Source organism: Nuphar pumila, chromosome 10 (assembly GCF_984573655.1).
Source record: "Nuphar pumila chromosome 10, dmNupPumi1.hap1.1, whole genome shotgun sequence".
NCBI classification, from domain to species: Eukaryota; Viridiplantae; Streptophyta; class Magnoliopsida; order Nymphaeales; family Nymphaeaceae; genus Nuphar; species Nuphar pumila.
The window spans coordinates 89,488,228-89,503,258 of NC_143258.1; the positions used below are offsets into that span (position 1 = coordinate 89,488,228).

Genomic DNA, 15,031 nt, shown 5'->3' on the forward strand with positions numbered 1-15,031 from the left:
CATATCCCTTCTGCTGCTGCTGCATTTGCCACGCTTCTTTATAGAGCTGGTAATGGCGTGTTAATGTGGGGCCCTGTTCGGTGCTGAACCAATTGACAGAATTGCATATATTTCCTATCTGTAAGTTTTTCTTCTCAAATATCTGTTACCCATTTGCCATTTCTTCTCATTTTGTTGATTCACGCATCTTTCTTCAATTCCTTTGCTGGTTTAATGCAAGTTTCCTGACTACAATGTGGAGTGAAGCACAAAGAGTGAGAATAGCATCTTATCTTGTGTTGAGGAAGAGAAGAAAAGGAAAGAGGAAGTGAATTGTGAACGTGGGGATGCTTCATATCTCATATTTTTCACTTCCTCTTTCTCTGTGTGAAATTTGGGGAGTTTTTCTTTGTGAATGAAGGTGGGTGGTGTTGGATTTTGGTTCTGTGTTTTCATGGCCTCCGTCACCATGATCTTTTCTTTTTTGTGGATGAAAAGGAAATCCTTTCAATTCAGATAAGAAGAATTAAACACACGAGAACCAGTTTGTAGGGTGATGAGTGATCGCTCACCCTACAAAACAGGTAAAACAACATGGTAAAGGGCCGTCATTTTAATCACCCATTGCAGATATTGATCATTTAGTTTGAAACAGAGGAAATTTGTATTGTGGAGATATTTGGCATAAGAGAAACTTTTTGAGATGTTTTCTTTGTGATTGAAGGTGTGCATTAAGGTTCTTCTTTCTTCTTTCTTTTTCTTTCCTTGTGAAACAAAGGGCGCTTCTAGAGTGTGAATGGTAGTGTAGGAAGGTACTTTTAAGAGCCCTTCCTGCTTTATGCATGAATGTCATGATCATGTGAAATTCCTTGTTCTATTGTTGGTAACCATCACCAAGTGACTTCTCAAAAGAATTCGCTTGAACTCATTAATGTACATTATTGTTATAAGAGAACTAGCCTAATTCAAAGTGGTTTTTATTTGTAGAATTACAGCAGTATATTCATTTATTGAGGAATTAAAATAAGATATAGTCCTGTGGCTTTATGTTCTTTTGGGAGAAAATGTAGCTTTGTGAATGTAGACCCAGAAATGGTTCTAGCTGCTTCAGTCATGTTGATTTTAGATGATGTGTGGATTTGGCACCATCACCGATACTGTTGACTGAAACATTGATCTCCTGACAAACAATTCCATTTATGATGCACTTTTTGGAAGAATTATAAATCGGAGTTGCTTCAGGGGAAATACATGTATTGTTAACTGAAACATTGATTTCCTGATAAACAAGTTTATAGATTAAATACAAAAGATGCACTGCTCGTAGGAATTGTAAATGAGATGGTCTCCTCGGGCAATATATGGATGGGAAAGAATTTGTTAAACATGAGTCTGAAAAGCTTGTAATATCCATAATGGTTGCCAGAAATATTGAGAGGAATTACCTTCACCATTATTGCTTTTTCTGATAATTCTACCGTTCAATTTTCATGAAACAAAGCCGTAAATATCCCTTTTTTATGCACTTTCTGAATAATACCTTACATCTCCCTTTTGCACACATGTATCCATTTTCTAATACAAAAGTTTTTATTTTTCCATTTCAAAGAAAAAAAGCAGCATCTTTTTCCTGTTTTTTTCTTTGTTTCTCTGTGGATCAACTTATAGAGAACAGTTTTTTTTCCTTGGTTCTTTGTGGAGATAGAATAGTTATCTCTGAGTTTCCGTGAGAACCCTTTTAACGATGCTTATGTTACTTATTTGTGATTTCTGTTTTGCTCTAGCAGAAGGAACCCGTGAAAGAGTTTCCCAGATGACAGACTGTGCAAGGTTTACATTTATTTATGTAGTAAACTATGCTTGTGTTTGTGATTATATCATGTACTTCTCCATATTTGCTGTTTACCATGATTGAACTTCATTTCACTTCTAGAAACTAATTAAGTGGCAATTCTCTAGGTGTTGTTCAAAGATAATTGGTTCATGGGGCTCATGGAAATCAAAGGAGCGAGTGCCACACCAGCTCCACAAATGTTGTAGTTGTTCATCCTCTACATGCATAAGGATGAAACCTAGAAAGGTTTCATTGTTGGCTTATGCAGTCACTTCACAATTCAATAACCAGGCTGGAGTGAAATTTCCATTATACACTTCAGAACATTGGCGAACCTTTGCTACACCTGTCAGTCTCGAAGAGGAATGGGGATCACAAGGAGGCTCCTCAAATGACGATGATTTTGTTTCCGAAGACCCATCTGAAGAATCTGATTCTAAGATCTTAGACAATGATCAGGTAAGTATATGCAAATCTCATGTTCTTGATGGACGAGTGGCTTTACAAAATTGATAGCACATTAGTGTATTTTTTATAATGAATTAATCTTATGCTTTTGCAATTTTTCTGGGTTATCTTTAGTTAGCTAATATTAGCAAAATCTAAAAAATCATAACGGGCTTTAAGGCAGTATTTATTCAATATTAAAATACATTTAAATTAAGTGGACTGATTTGCGTGAAAACATTGTAAATTAACAACCAATATGCACCCTGTGTAAGACAGTGGCAGGATACCTGATGGGCTTTCATTGCCTTGTGGATGAATCATCTCAACAGTTTCAAGGACATGTCTTGTCATGATGGCGGGAGTAAAATCATTTGCCAGATTCTAGTAACCTAGGATTATGGCACACTAAGATCTATTGGCTAAGGTTCTCCATTATTCATATGGTAAAAAAGAACATATGTACAAACAGGCTCGTATAAAAAATATGAACAAGCAATATTTTACAGTCCTCGGTTCTCCACCAGTTTGAAGTTGTTATGGGTTTATGAAATTGGGTAATGTTTGAGTTTTTATTCAATATTTCATGTCTGTATGAAAAGTTATTTGACAAATTCATGCTGATATCTTGGCAGTTGGACAAATTATTGGCTGATTCAATAAGGGAAAAACTTATGAGGAAATTAAGCGAAGCAAATCAACACAACCGGTATCTCAAACGGCAGGTTTATAAACAAAGTTATTTTCTTTTTCTTTGCCAAGTAATCCAGTCTTCTCATCAAACAATTTTCTCTTCATTATCTACTGTAGGAATCTGGACTTCGTATATGTTACATGGATTTTCTGTTAAATATGTGGGTTATGATTTGATTTAATCAATATTTATATGTCAACTTGGTGATCTTAGTTGTAGATATTTGAAGTGAAATTTGTTGGTTGTCTAAACAAAGGATTTTATCCTTTCTTGCTTTAAAATCATACTGGAACTTATAAATTTCCTTATGAACATATTCTAGCACATCAATCTGTTTAGAAGATTTTGAGATAGTAACCAGAATGTTGCGCAACATGTAAACTAAGCAGCTCCCAAATCCATAAAAAAGTAACAGGCAGGATTTTGATGTTTTTTCAGAAAAAAAAATCTATATGATATATTGTTAATAGACATGAAAAGAGCCCTTTATATTGAGTTTCTCATTAGTGACTATTGTACAAGGATCCTCTAGAAAATTACCTAATCTTCAAACTGGATTAATGTTGCTAGCCAGCAGCAATGCATTGTATGTGATCAATTTGGAGAGATTTAATATGTCTGCAGTTTGGTCTTCAAGTCCTATTTCTATGGTTTTTGCTAGGCAGGAGTATACTCACTGTTAGGAATATTCTTGTATTTAAGTTTGTGTATTCATGTATGTCTTACCATATTCTCTTTGCTCTGCCCTATCATCAACTAATGTCCATAAGTAGAAAATGTGGGCAAAGGCTCAAAGAGGATGGGTCTTTAGGTGAAAATGAAATACAGAGATAACTAAAGTATAATACTGGATCATAACTCTAGACATGTAAATGTGAGATAGTCTGCTATAAAAAAATGACACAAAAATGATAACCATTCCTATAATTTTGCATATTTGGTTCATTAGAAGACCATTGACATGAGAAAAAAAATGCATGGAACAATATCATCTTCCAAATCTTTTCAAATAAAGATTTTGAGGAGATGATGAAAAGGGATTTAGGTTTGTAATATGGGTTAGCAAAAGGTAAAGTGGATCCAGTCTTCACTTGGCTTTGCTTATTCCTTTTAAACATGCTGGGAATTCAAACAGTATCCTCCAAAAATGATTTCAAATGAAGATTGTGAAAGATAAGGGATTATGTGCTCATTGTGAGCTAGAGACGAAAATGTAAAGATGATATCTGTTCTAGAAATACCACGACATTTCATGGACATGGAGAATCTTGTGGGAGACATGATCAATACTGTGTTTATGACCATCAGTATATATATATATATATATATATATATATATATATATATATATATAGACACACACACACACACACACATGGAGAAACCTCCCACAAGATCAGAGACCTAGCTGCGCTGGATTTGCCTGCCATACTTATGGTCACTGTCCTGTCAATATTTGTTTTTATGATCTTGAACATTTGTCATTATTTCTTTCTATAATATGCCATGCTTGATCATATTCTTGTTTCTTCATATTTGATCTTGTTGTTGTTAACCTAGCTTGTTGCTATCTGAATGCCATCTTGATATGTCTCAATACTTAAAAAAAGTTACCTTCTAAATTTTTTCTTGAGATCTAATGAGATATTTTTTGAGACCTTTCAAGGAAAGCATAGTTTGTCAAATTATATCAAGATATTCCATTGCTGATAAATTTTCAGGAGCTAAATTTTGGGATCTATCATTCAAAAGTATGGAGAAATTGATGGAGATGTAAATCATAGTATAAAGGTGTTAAAACATATGTAATAATATACATCTATATATATATAAATATAGATGTATATTCACCATAATACCCGATAGGGGTATTATGGTCATTTCACAAGTACCCAATAGGGGTACTTGTTTTATTTCTCTCATTTTGCTGTTTTTTTTATTTTTGTTTTTTTATTTTTTAAAATGCTTTTTGGATACCGAAAAGGGGCCCCACAATGGAGTCGTTGGGGCCCCCAACGGTCACAATTGTGACCGTTGGGGGCTCCCAACGACTCTATTGGGAGCCCCTTTGGTCTCCTTTTCTTATAAATAGGGGGAACCCCCCTTGTATGTGGTATTGCTCTGGAGAGCTCCTCTTCAATAATAGTGATATTATTTTTCATGTGTGTAGCCTTTTTATAAGGCCTTTCGTATATCCCTTAGTGGATTTCCTCTCTTATGCTTGTTGCATTTGTCCGTGTGGGACATAGTGAATGCTTTAGCATTCTTGGATTCTTCCGCATATTTCATTACATGGTATCAGAGCCATACGATCTTCTAAGGTAAAATCGTGTATCTCTCTATTTTTTTTTTCTTTTCTCTCTCACCTCCATTTTGTAGCAATGGAAGTCAAGATCGATCTATCATTCAAGCTCAATGGGAAAAATTACATGATGTGGGCATCCGCAATGGAGAATAATCTCAAAGGGAAGAAGCTTTGGGGTTATGTAATGGGGACCATTCCGGAACCCCAACTTAAGCTCACAAAGATGGAAGAAGATCAAGAGAAAACACTTGAAGGCGATGCTCGTCTCAAGACTATTGAAGACTATCATCATCAAATGGAAGATTGGGAGAGTAACCATGCAAAAATCCTAGCATGGTTTATGAATAATGTTGAACTTAAGGTATGTGCAAATATTGCAAAATTCCGCCGGGCAAATGAAGCTTGGTTTTTTATGAAGGGTATGTTTACCCAAAAGGATCTTGCAAGAGCTTATTTTTTGCAAGAAAAAGTGAGAACCACAAAACAAGGTGACATGAGCATACAAGACTATTATAGTGCTCTAAATCCTTTGTGGGATGAATTGGCTCTTTTAGAGCCTAAATGGGTGTCTATGGAGGATGTGGTACTAAGACAAAAACAAATGGAACAAGATAGATTGTTTCAATTTTTATTTGGGCTTCGTCCCGAATTTGAACAAGTTAGATCCTCACTTCTCCATAGATCCACGTTTCCTCCCTTAGAAGAGGCTATTGCCGAAATTACTCAAGAAGAGACTAGGCATAATATGGGTAAAAGCATTGATGAAGTTCTTGCCGTATCTAAACCCGGCAATCATGTCAAAACATACAAACCACCTCATTTTGGTAAGCAAGGGAGTGGTGGAAGAAAAATGATTATATGTCATCATTGTTATGAGCCGGGACATATTAAACCCGTTTGCCCAAAGCTAAATGGAGCATTCAAGCCAAAGGTGGCTTCCGTTGAAGAATCATCCACCAAAGAAGATGACGACAAGAACGGGGATCTCAAAGATACTCTTGGACAAATTTCCTTGGCTCTCCAACAAATTCTAAAGGCTACTTCTTCTACCTCCGGTGCCGCAATTGCCTCATCATCACCTCCCGGTACGTACTCTTGGATTTTAGATTCCGGAGCTTCTTTTCACATGACCCCTCATGAAAATGCATTAACCAATGTGCACACCAATTCAAAAATGTCTTGTGTCTCTACGGCCGATGGAACTTTTCTCAAAATAAATGGTGTTGGAACTCTTGATTCTAAAAATGTTCAAAATTTCCTTGTTCCAAAAGTTAGAATAGTTCCAAAATTAAATCTTAACCTCTTTTCCGTTTCTCAAATAGCCGACCATGGATGTGAAATATTTTTCTCATCCCAAGGGTGCTTTGTGCAGGATCTTCGGTCCGGGAAGCGGATTGGGCAAGGCCATAGGAAGGGAGACCTTTATTTTATGGATAATTTAATGCTTCCAAATACCTCATTTTGTACTTATGTCCAAGACAAAAATATTGAAACTTGGCATAAAAGGCTTGGACATCCAAGTTACTCTAAAATGTATATTTTTCCTTTTGGGCACAAATTTTGTAAAGAAAAAGATATCAATTGCAAAGATTGCATTTTTGGCAAAATGAAGTCTACTCCTTTTCCTATTAGATTTGTGACAACAAGACCTTTTGAATTGGTGCATTCCGATGTTTGGGGGCCATCTCCGGTTCTATCTAAAGGTGGTTATTCATATTATGTTACTTTTATTGATGATTATACTAGATATGTATGGATTTATTTTCTTAACTTTAAATCGGAAGTTTTTAACTTCTTTAAAGAATTCCATGCAAAAATTCAAAATCAATTTCAAAGTCAAATATCCATTCTTAGATCCGATTCGGGTGGAGAGTACTTATCAAATGATTTTCAATCATATCTAAAACAACATGACATTTGTCATAAAAAATCTTGCCCAAGAACTCCTCAACAAAACGGTCTAGCGGAAAGAAAACATAGGCATATTTTGGAAACCACTAGATCCTTACTCATTTCTAAAAATATTCCTAAAAATTTTTGGGCCGAAGCCGTGTTAACCTCCACCTATTTAATCAATAGGATACCATCTTCAAAATTGAACAATATCTCTCCTTATGAAAAACTTTTTAATATGACACCCGACTACAATCGTCTTCGGATTTTTGGGTGTAAATGCTTTGTTCTTTTACATAAAAGAGATAAATTGTCACCTAAAGCAATAGAATATGTATTTTTAGGATATGGTGAAAATAAAAAAGGCTATAGATGCTTTGATCATAAAAACAATAAGTTATTTGTCTCCAAAGATGTAACCTTTTTAGAAGATGAAAATGGATTTGACATATTGGAAAAATCAAATGAAATTGATTATATGTTTATCAATGATCTTTTAGAAGATTCAAATGATGACTCTTTGAGTCATCCGGAAGTTTTAGAAAATACTCATGATTCTCATGATAATGATGTATCACCAACTAATGGTGACAATCTCCAAGTATACACTCGGCGTGAGGAAGCCCAACCTATTAGTGCTTTAGAAAAATTCTTGCGGCTTAATGAACCCCTAGAAGAGACCTCCCTTAGGCGTTCTTCTAGAGAATCAATTCCACCTAATAGGTTTGTCTCATATGAAACTCTCTCACCTAAATATAGAGCTTGTCTAATAGCCTTGCATTCTTACTATGAACCCTCTCATTATAATCAAGCAAAAAGTATACCTCATTGGGTTGAAGCAATGAAAGTTGAACTAGATGCTTTAAATAAAGCTAAAACTTGGGAAATAGTTCACCTTCCCCCAAATAAGAAAGCTATAGGATGTCGATGGGTCTACAAAGTCAAAACAAAAAGTGATGGTTCCCTAAAGCGTTATAAAGCTAGATTAGTTGCTAAGGGATACTCACAAGAATATGGCATCGATTATGAGGAGACTTTTGCTCCCGTGGCTCGCATGACAAGCGTTAGAACTTTAATTGCGGTAGCATCATCTAAGAAATGACCTATATTACAATTAGATGTTAAAAATGCCTTTCTTAATGGTCAGTTGAATGAAGAAATATATATGGACCCTCCGCCGGGAATCAGTGTTAACCAAGGTCAAACCCTTCGGTTATTAAAAGCTTTATATGGTCTTAAACAAGCCCTTAAGGCTTGGTATGATAGATTTAGTGCTATCATGTTACAATTGGGATTTCGCTCATGTTATACTGACACTGCTCTTTTTGTTAAACATGCAGGTAATAGTATCATCATCCTTCTGCTTTATGTTGATGATATGATCATCACTGGCAATGATGAAAGTGGTATTCTTAAAGTTAAAAATATGTTAAAACATAATTTTGATATGTCTGATCTGGGTTTTCTTAGGTACTTTCTTGGTATAGAAGTTGCATACTCTCCTCGAGGGTATATATTGTCACAGATGAAGCTTGCTGCAGACATATGTTCCAAATCTGGGATTTCAGATGATAAAAAGGTGGAGACTCCCGAAGTTATCAATGCTAAACTACGATTGGAGGATGGAGTTCTGCTGGATGATCCTACGCCCTACAGGCAACTCATAGGCTCCCTCACCTATCTGACTATCACCGGGCCGGATATTGCTCATGCTGTGCACTCTGCAAGCCAATTTCAGCATGCTCCTACATCTGTGCATATGAGTGCTGTGCTCCGGATCATTCGATATATTAAAAATACTTTGACTAAAGGGCTATTCCTATCCTCAATCTCTTCCTTAGATTTACTAGCTTATACTGATGCTGACTGGGGAGGAAACACAAATGATCGAATCTCAACTACTGGCTTTTGTGTGTTCCTAGGAGATTCGCTAATTGCTTGGAGGTGCAAGAAACAACAAAAAGTCTCATTGTCTTCTACTGAAGCAGAATACAGGGCTATGGCAACTACTACAATGGAGCTGGTGTGGCTTCAAAGTCTTCTTCAAGATATGGAAGTCGAAATTACCTGGGCTTCGAAGCTTTGTTGCGACAACAAAAGTGCCATCTACATTGCCAGCAACCACACTTTCCATGAGAGGACTAAACATATTGAAATGGACTGTCATTATGTACGTGATGAATATCTTCGTGGGACAGTTACACTGCCATATGTCACTTCAGAATATCAACTTGCAGATTTCTTCACCAAAGCCCTGCCTGCTCCTCGCTTCTTGTTCCTCCTTGGCAAACTTTCGGTCATTCCCCCGTAAAGTTTGAGGGGGGGTGTTAAAACATATGTAATAATATACATATATATATAAATATAGATGTATATTCACCATAATACTCGATAGGGGTATTATGGTCATTTCACAAGTACCCAATAGGGGTACTTGTTTTATTTCTCTCATTTTGCTGTTTTTTTTATCTTTGTTTTTTTATTTTTTAAAATGCTTTTTGGATACCGAAAAGGGGCCCCACAATGGAGTCGTTGGGGGCTCCCAACGACTCTATTGGGAGCCCCTTTGGTCTCCTTTTCTTATAAATAGGGGGAACCCCCCTTGTATGTGGTATTGCTCTGGAGAGCTCCTCTTCAATAATAGTGATATTATTTTTCATGTGTGTAGCCTTTTTATAAGGCCTTTCGTATATCCCTTAGTGGATTTCCTCTCTTATGCTTGTTGCATTTGTCCGTGTGGGACATAGTGAATGCTTTAGCATTCTTGGATTCTTCCGCATATTTCATTACAAAAGGTTGGGTGGATGAAATGGAAAGTGCAACTGGAGTGTTGTGCGATCGTAGAATGCCATTGCGGTTGAAGGAAAAGTTTTATAAGACGACTATTAGGCCTGCTTTACTATATGGTACGGAATGTTGGGTTGTCAAGAGACATCATATTCAAAAAATGTGTGTAGCTGAGATGCGTATGCTGAGATGGATGTGTGGAAATACAATAAAAGATAAGATTCGGAACAAGGAGATACGTAAGAAGGTAGGCGTTGCACCCATTGAAAATAAGATGAGAGAGAATCGTTTATGGTGGTTTGGACATATTCGGCGAAGGCCTAATGATGCTCCAGTTAGAAGGATAGAGAAATGAGAAAATATATTAGTTAAAAGAGGTCGAGGTAGGCCTAGGAAGACATGGATGGAGGTGATAGGAAAGGATATGAATGCTTTGAACCTCACCGAGGACATGGCATTGGATAGAAATGATTGGAGGAGAAGGATTCATGTGGAAGACCCATAATGATTTTCTTTTTTGGTTCATATCGCCGACCCCGATTATTTTGGGATGAAGGCGTAGTTGTTGTTTGTTGTAGTCATTAGTCTCAATATTATCATAGTTGTCATTTTCAAAATTCATCATAAGCTATTCATTGTTATGTGATTCCGTAGAAATATTATTTTATAATGCTCTATGTTAAGATGTAGTTAATAATTCAAAGTAGGATATTATTTCCTCTCTTAAGTTCTTTATGAATTAAATCTAACAGTAGAGTTTCCCTGCTAAATATTTGAATTTACAGTTGCAAGTCAAAGAGGATGCTTTGGTCAAATGTACAAATGAACTTGCAGTTATGGAATTTGAACTGCAGGTTAGATGCTTACTGATACTATGCTAATTCTTTTTCTTTGGCTATCTGAAAATTCCGTACTTTCAGTTGAAGTTTAATCCGAGATTGCTTTTTTCATTATTTGTGATTTTGGAATATTAAGTGTTCCTCTGTAGTCCTCTGAGTGTTCTTTTTTGTGTTTATGGTTTTGATGATCCAATTATAGCAAAAGTTGCCTAGATGTGTTCTTGATCTTTTTATAGGAAGGGGTTAATACAATTTTCATATGGAAGAAATCATCGCAATCTAAGTTGTATTTCACATTCAATGTAACTTTCTATTCGTGGGTGTGCACAGGGGCGGCTCAAGAGAAGTTGAGGCCCTAGGCATATTTCATTGGAGGCCCATATTTCTTCATATTTTTTTTTCATTGGAGGCCCTCAGCATGAGGCACATGCATGTGCCATGTTTCATTGGAGGCCCTCATCTTGAGGCACATGCATGTGCCATGTTTCATTGGAGGCCCTTGGCATGTGAAATATAAGCGTTATATATATTTTTTCATTTGAGACCCCAAGCGGTGGCCTCAAATATCAAAGAGGCCAGCCGGCCCTGGGTGTGCATGCTTCACCTATTGAACATTTATCTTCGGTTGTGCATTGGGAGCTTTGCCAATGAAGTTTCTTGGGATGTCACCCCAAGTGATACTTTGAGACGAGCACATTAGTAGTCATTGAAGGTTGGTCTGCAAAATAGTTAAATCATTGTTAGCTACATATTCTAACCAGCATGTTCTACCAGCATTCCCCCCTTATCTTCTCTTGTTGTTTAGCATTCCTAAAGAGGTGAAAAAGAGTAATAAATTCTCTAATAAAAGTGGATTCACATGTAGAAGGGCTGGATGGGATTGCAGAGTTTCTATGAATTGGAATCAAGTAGGGTGATTGGGGAAACTGAATTCTTGACAATTCCTTGGCTTAGCATGGTTGCTCTAGCATTCAAATGATGAATTGGGTGCTTTAGAAGACTATCGTTTAGAACAGGGAGAGTGGAATATTACATTAAGATGACACTGAATTATGGAAATTAGAGCTGGACGATTTCATGAACTGAAAAAATTGCAACCTTACAGAGGGGGGACATATAACCTGGAGAATGGCAAATACCAAAGAATTTTGGTTAGGCCATGTTTTGAGTTACTCTTGGAGCCCTGTTTTATCCCTTTTCCTAAAGAGGTGAAATAACTTGAACCAACAGGCAGTTAATTTGTCATCAATGATATCAGTGAGAATCGACTAGGTGTTAAACAATATCACATGGGAACTTCACTTAGCATGCATGTCTTGTGCTGACATGTCATGACACCAGACACACGATGACAACTCATGAACACAATAAAACTTGTGTCATTTCATTCTTTTTTCATGATCCTGATTTATTATTTCATATTTCTTGTTTTTTCTTTGAAAGTTTGTCATTATGTTGTTTCCAAATTTCAGCTTGAACTTATTATTTATTTTTTATAATCATAAGGATTTGGAGTAGTTCAAAAATTTGCACCTGTTCACAGGCCTTGGGTTTCTCCTATAGGGAAAACCCCAACCCTTAATCAAGAAGAAAATACCCAACTCAAGAGAGAAAAATCAAGGAAGGAAAGAGAAGAAATTTACTAATAATTCATTTGTTTACACCAAAGTCCCACACATATATATAGGCATTGGGACCCTTTCTACACACTTCTAATATAATTTCAATTACTTTTGGCCTTCTTTTCATAGGCCCCAATGCAAGTTACGAAAATCCATTTTTAATCACTCACTAATTACTAATTAATGCATAGGACTCTTCACATACCAACTTTCCACATTCCTATGTACCTCTACATGGACCCTTCACATGCCCCATGATATTCATTACTCATTAAATAAACTTGCATGCCCATGCTACCCACACATAATTATGTAAATACCAACTTTACCCCTAAAATTATCTACACAAGACAAATTGACCAAAATGCTCCAAACACATAACGAGAAGACAAAATTGGTCTTTGATTAAGACCCAAGCACACACTACTATTCAACATCTCCGTGTAACTAAATAAAAAAAAGTTGGTATTCATGCTTTGTTTCTTTAGATCTTGAATTTTGAAAACACACACTTTAATTTTGCTAAGGTGTTCGTGGGCAACAGGCTTTATTGATTATTTTTGTTCTCCAATAGAAATTTTGAAAAGAAACTTTTATAAGAATACTTGCCATCACCATCACTTTGGAGATTGAAAATTGAGGTCGATAGACACGATACTGATTTTTGGCAAAAGCATTGAACTTATAAAAGATATCAAACACTTCATGTTTTCTATCCATAAAATATATCCATGTGAAACGAAAGTAATCATCAAGAAATAAGCATAATGTCTGCTATCAAAACACAAAACACATAAGGAACAATATCAAATACTTTGTTAAAGGTAAAGCTTGAGTTTGATAGATTTGACAACTTGAGCATGGCTCTTTATTGGCATAGTGAGCAACCCATTCACACATCTTATATATTATTTGCCATTTTTTTACAACCATTTTTGCGCAGTCTCTTGGTCTGTGATTTTGCATATTAGTCATTTTTAATCTCAAATATATGTTTATCTTCTTATTCAGGCTTTAATTGGACTGGCTGAAGAGATAGCTAAGTCCAGGATCATCCCTGGTTCAAGGATGATCAATGGAAGATATATTCAATCCCATCTTCTCTCCAGGCTTGAAGGTATTATTCCACCTGATGGACAATATTTTCTGTGCCAATATTTTGTCATGAAACTGTTGTAGGGATTGAAATTTTTGTATGCTTGCACTAATAGCTGTTTTCTTTTTTCTAAGAGTTCCATGAAAAACTGAAGGAGCAAATAAAAGATGTAGAGAATGTAAAATTGAAGGATGTTTTGTTGTCCTGGTATGGAATGGCTGAGGTAAGAAAACTTGTCTATGTTTTGACTATTTCGGATTATGATTCTCTTGTGCAGATCAAAGTCAACAGCATCAATATCAATAAATTCTTGTTGAGACAACTTCTTTGGAATTTTTTTCGCAAAATTCAGCAGAAATATGTTAAATGGGGAAAGAAGAAAAGTACCTGATTTTTATATTAACATTAAGACTAAGATCTTTCAAGCCTAGAGAAGATAGTGATTTTATGTGAAAAGATGCTCACCATTGCGGATGGATTGATGTTGCATTTGCATTTCTTGATTATTTATTTTCTAGCTACTTCATGTTGCGGTGATTTCTGTTCTAAGATGATTGGTCATATAAGTCCAGGATTGTTGGCCGGATGGATGCACCATCTGAAATTGCTTCGCCTTACACTTTGCTGGTGGAACAGAGTGTGCAGGTTATGGGTTCCTTTGATGGATGGAGCCAAGGAGAAGAGATGTCGCCAGAATATACTGGTGGTTTGAACAAATTTTCTGCGGAGTTAAAGCTTAGGCCTGGAAGGTCCCTCTCTCTCTCTCTCTCTCTCTCTCTCTCTCTCTCTCTCTCTCTCTCTCTCTCTCTCTCTCTCTTGTTTGTTGCACTACCTACTCTTGTTTTTTGTTGAATGCAGGTATGAGATCAAATTCTTGGTGGATGGAGAGTGGAAGCTATCACCAGAATTACCAACTATAGGTGAAGGTCTGATGGAAAACAATCTTCTGATCTTGGAATAGCCGACTTGAATTGATCAGCTCCTGGGTACTTTTGAAGAATTGTTCTGATCTGCTTGTCAATCAGCAGGAGCTTTACATGCAGTGGCCTCTTTTTATTGCTACTATTCATAACCTTGGTTCCTTTTTTTCTCTTCTTTTTAACAGGAAGGGATGTATTCATATAGATATCCAACCAAAGGCCTTACCATATAAAGATGCACGTTTAACTTTCTTTTTTTTTTGAAAGGCAAGCTGGGGTTAGGCAGACCCCTACCAGTTATACAACTATACCATTGGGTTTTGAACCTGCAACCTCCCAACACAAGGTGACTTGCACTAGCTGCTCCTACCAGACAAGCAGAGCCCCGGTTGGTGATGCAAGTTTAACTTGCATGTGCGTAGTTCAGCTGAACTCGTCGATTGTGCAACTTACAAAATTTCCGCTACTATTAGTCTTAAATGTGTAAACCTATGCACAATCATCTAGACCTAGTCTTGATACCATGTTACTTGTGAAAAGTTAAGACACATTGATAGAGAGAGAGAGAGAGAGAGGTGCTGAAAACCAACAAAGAGAGCTGGTACAACTGATATT

General features: G+C 36.4%; 1 protein-coding gene across 1 annotated transcript; it reads left to right on the top strand.

The window, feature by feature from the left end:
- Positions 1–14,650, top strand: LOC149827271 (protein PTST, chloroplastic-like). Its single transcript, XM_090019239.1, has 9 exons — positions 1–120; positions 1,767–1,809; positions 1,939–2,272; positions 2,896–2,985; positions 10,725–10,793; positions 13,412–13,517; positions 13,631–13,719; positions 14,133–14,245; positions 14,355–14,650. Exons 2-9 carry the CDS (start codon positions 1,793–1,795, stop codon positions 14,455–14,457), a joined length of 921 nt encoding a protein of 306 aa, XP_089875365.1. The 5' UTR covers positions 1–120; positions 1,767–1,792; the 3' UTR covers positions 14,458–14,650.
- The last annotated feature ends 381 nt before the right edge of the window (positions 14,651–15,031 follow it).

Excerpts from the sequence above, each read along its gene's own strand:
- LOC149827271 (XM_090019239.1), top strand. Across the intron at positions 10,794-13,411 it reads TTATGGAATTTGAACTGCAG|GCTTTAATTGGACTGGCTGA; the intron begins GTTAGATGCTTA and ends CTTCTTATTCAG. Across the intron at positions 13,720-14,132 it reads CCTGGTATGGAATGGCTGAG|AGTGTGCAGGTTATGGGTTC; the intron begins GTAAGAAAACTT and ends CTGGTGGAACAG.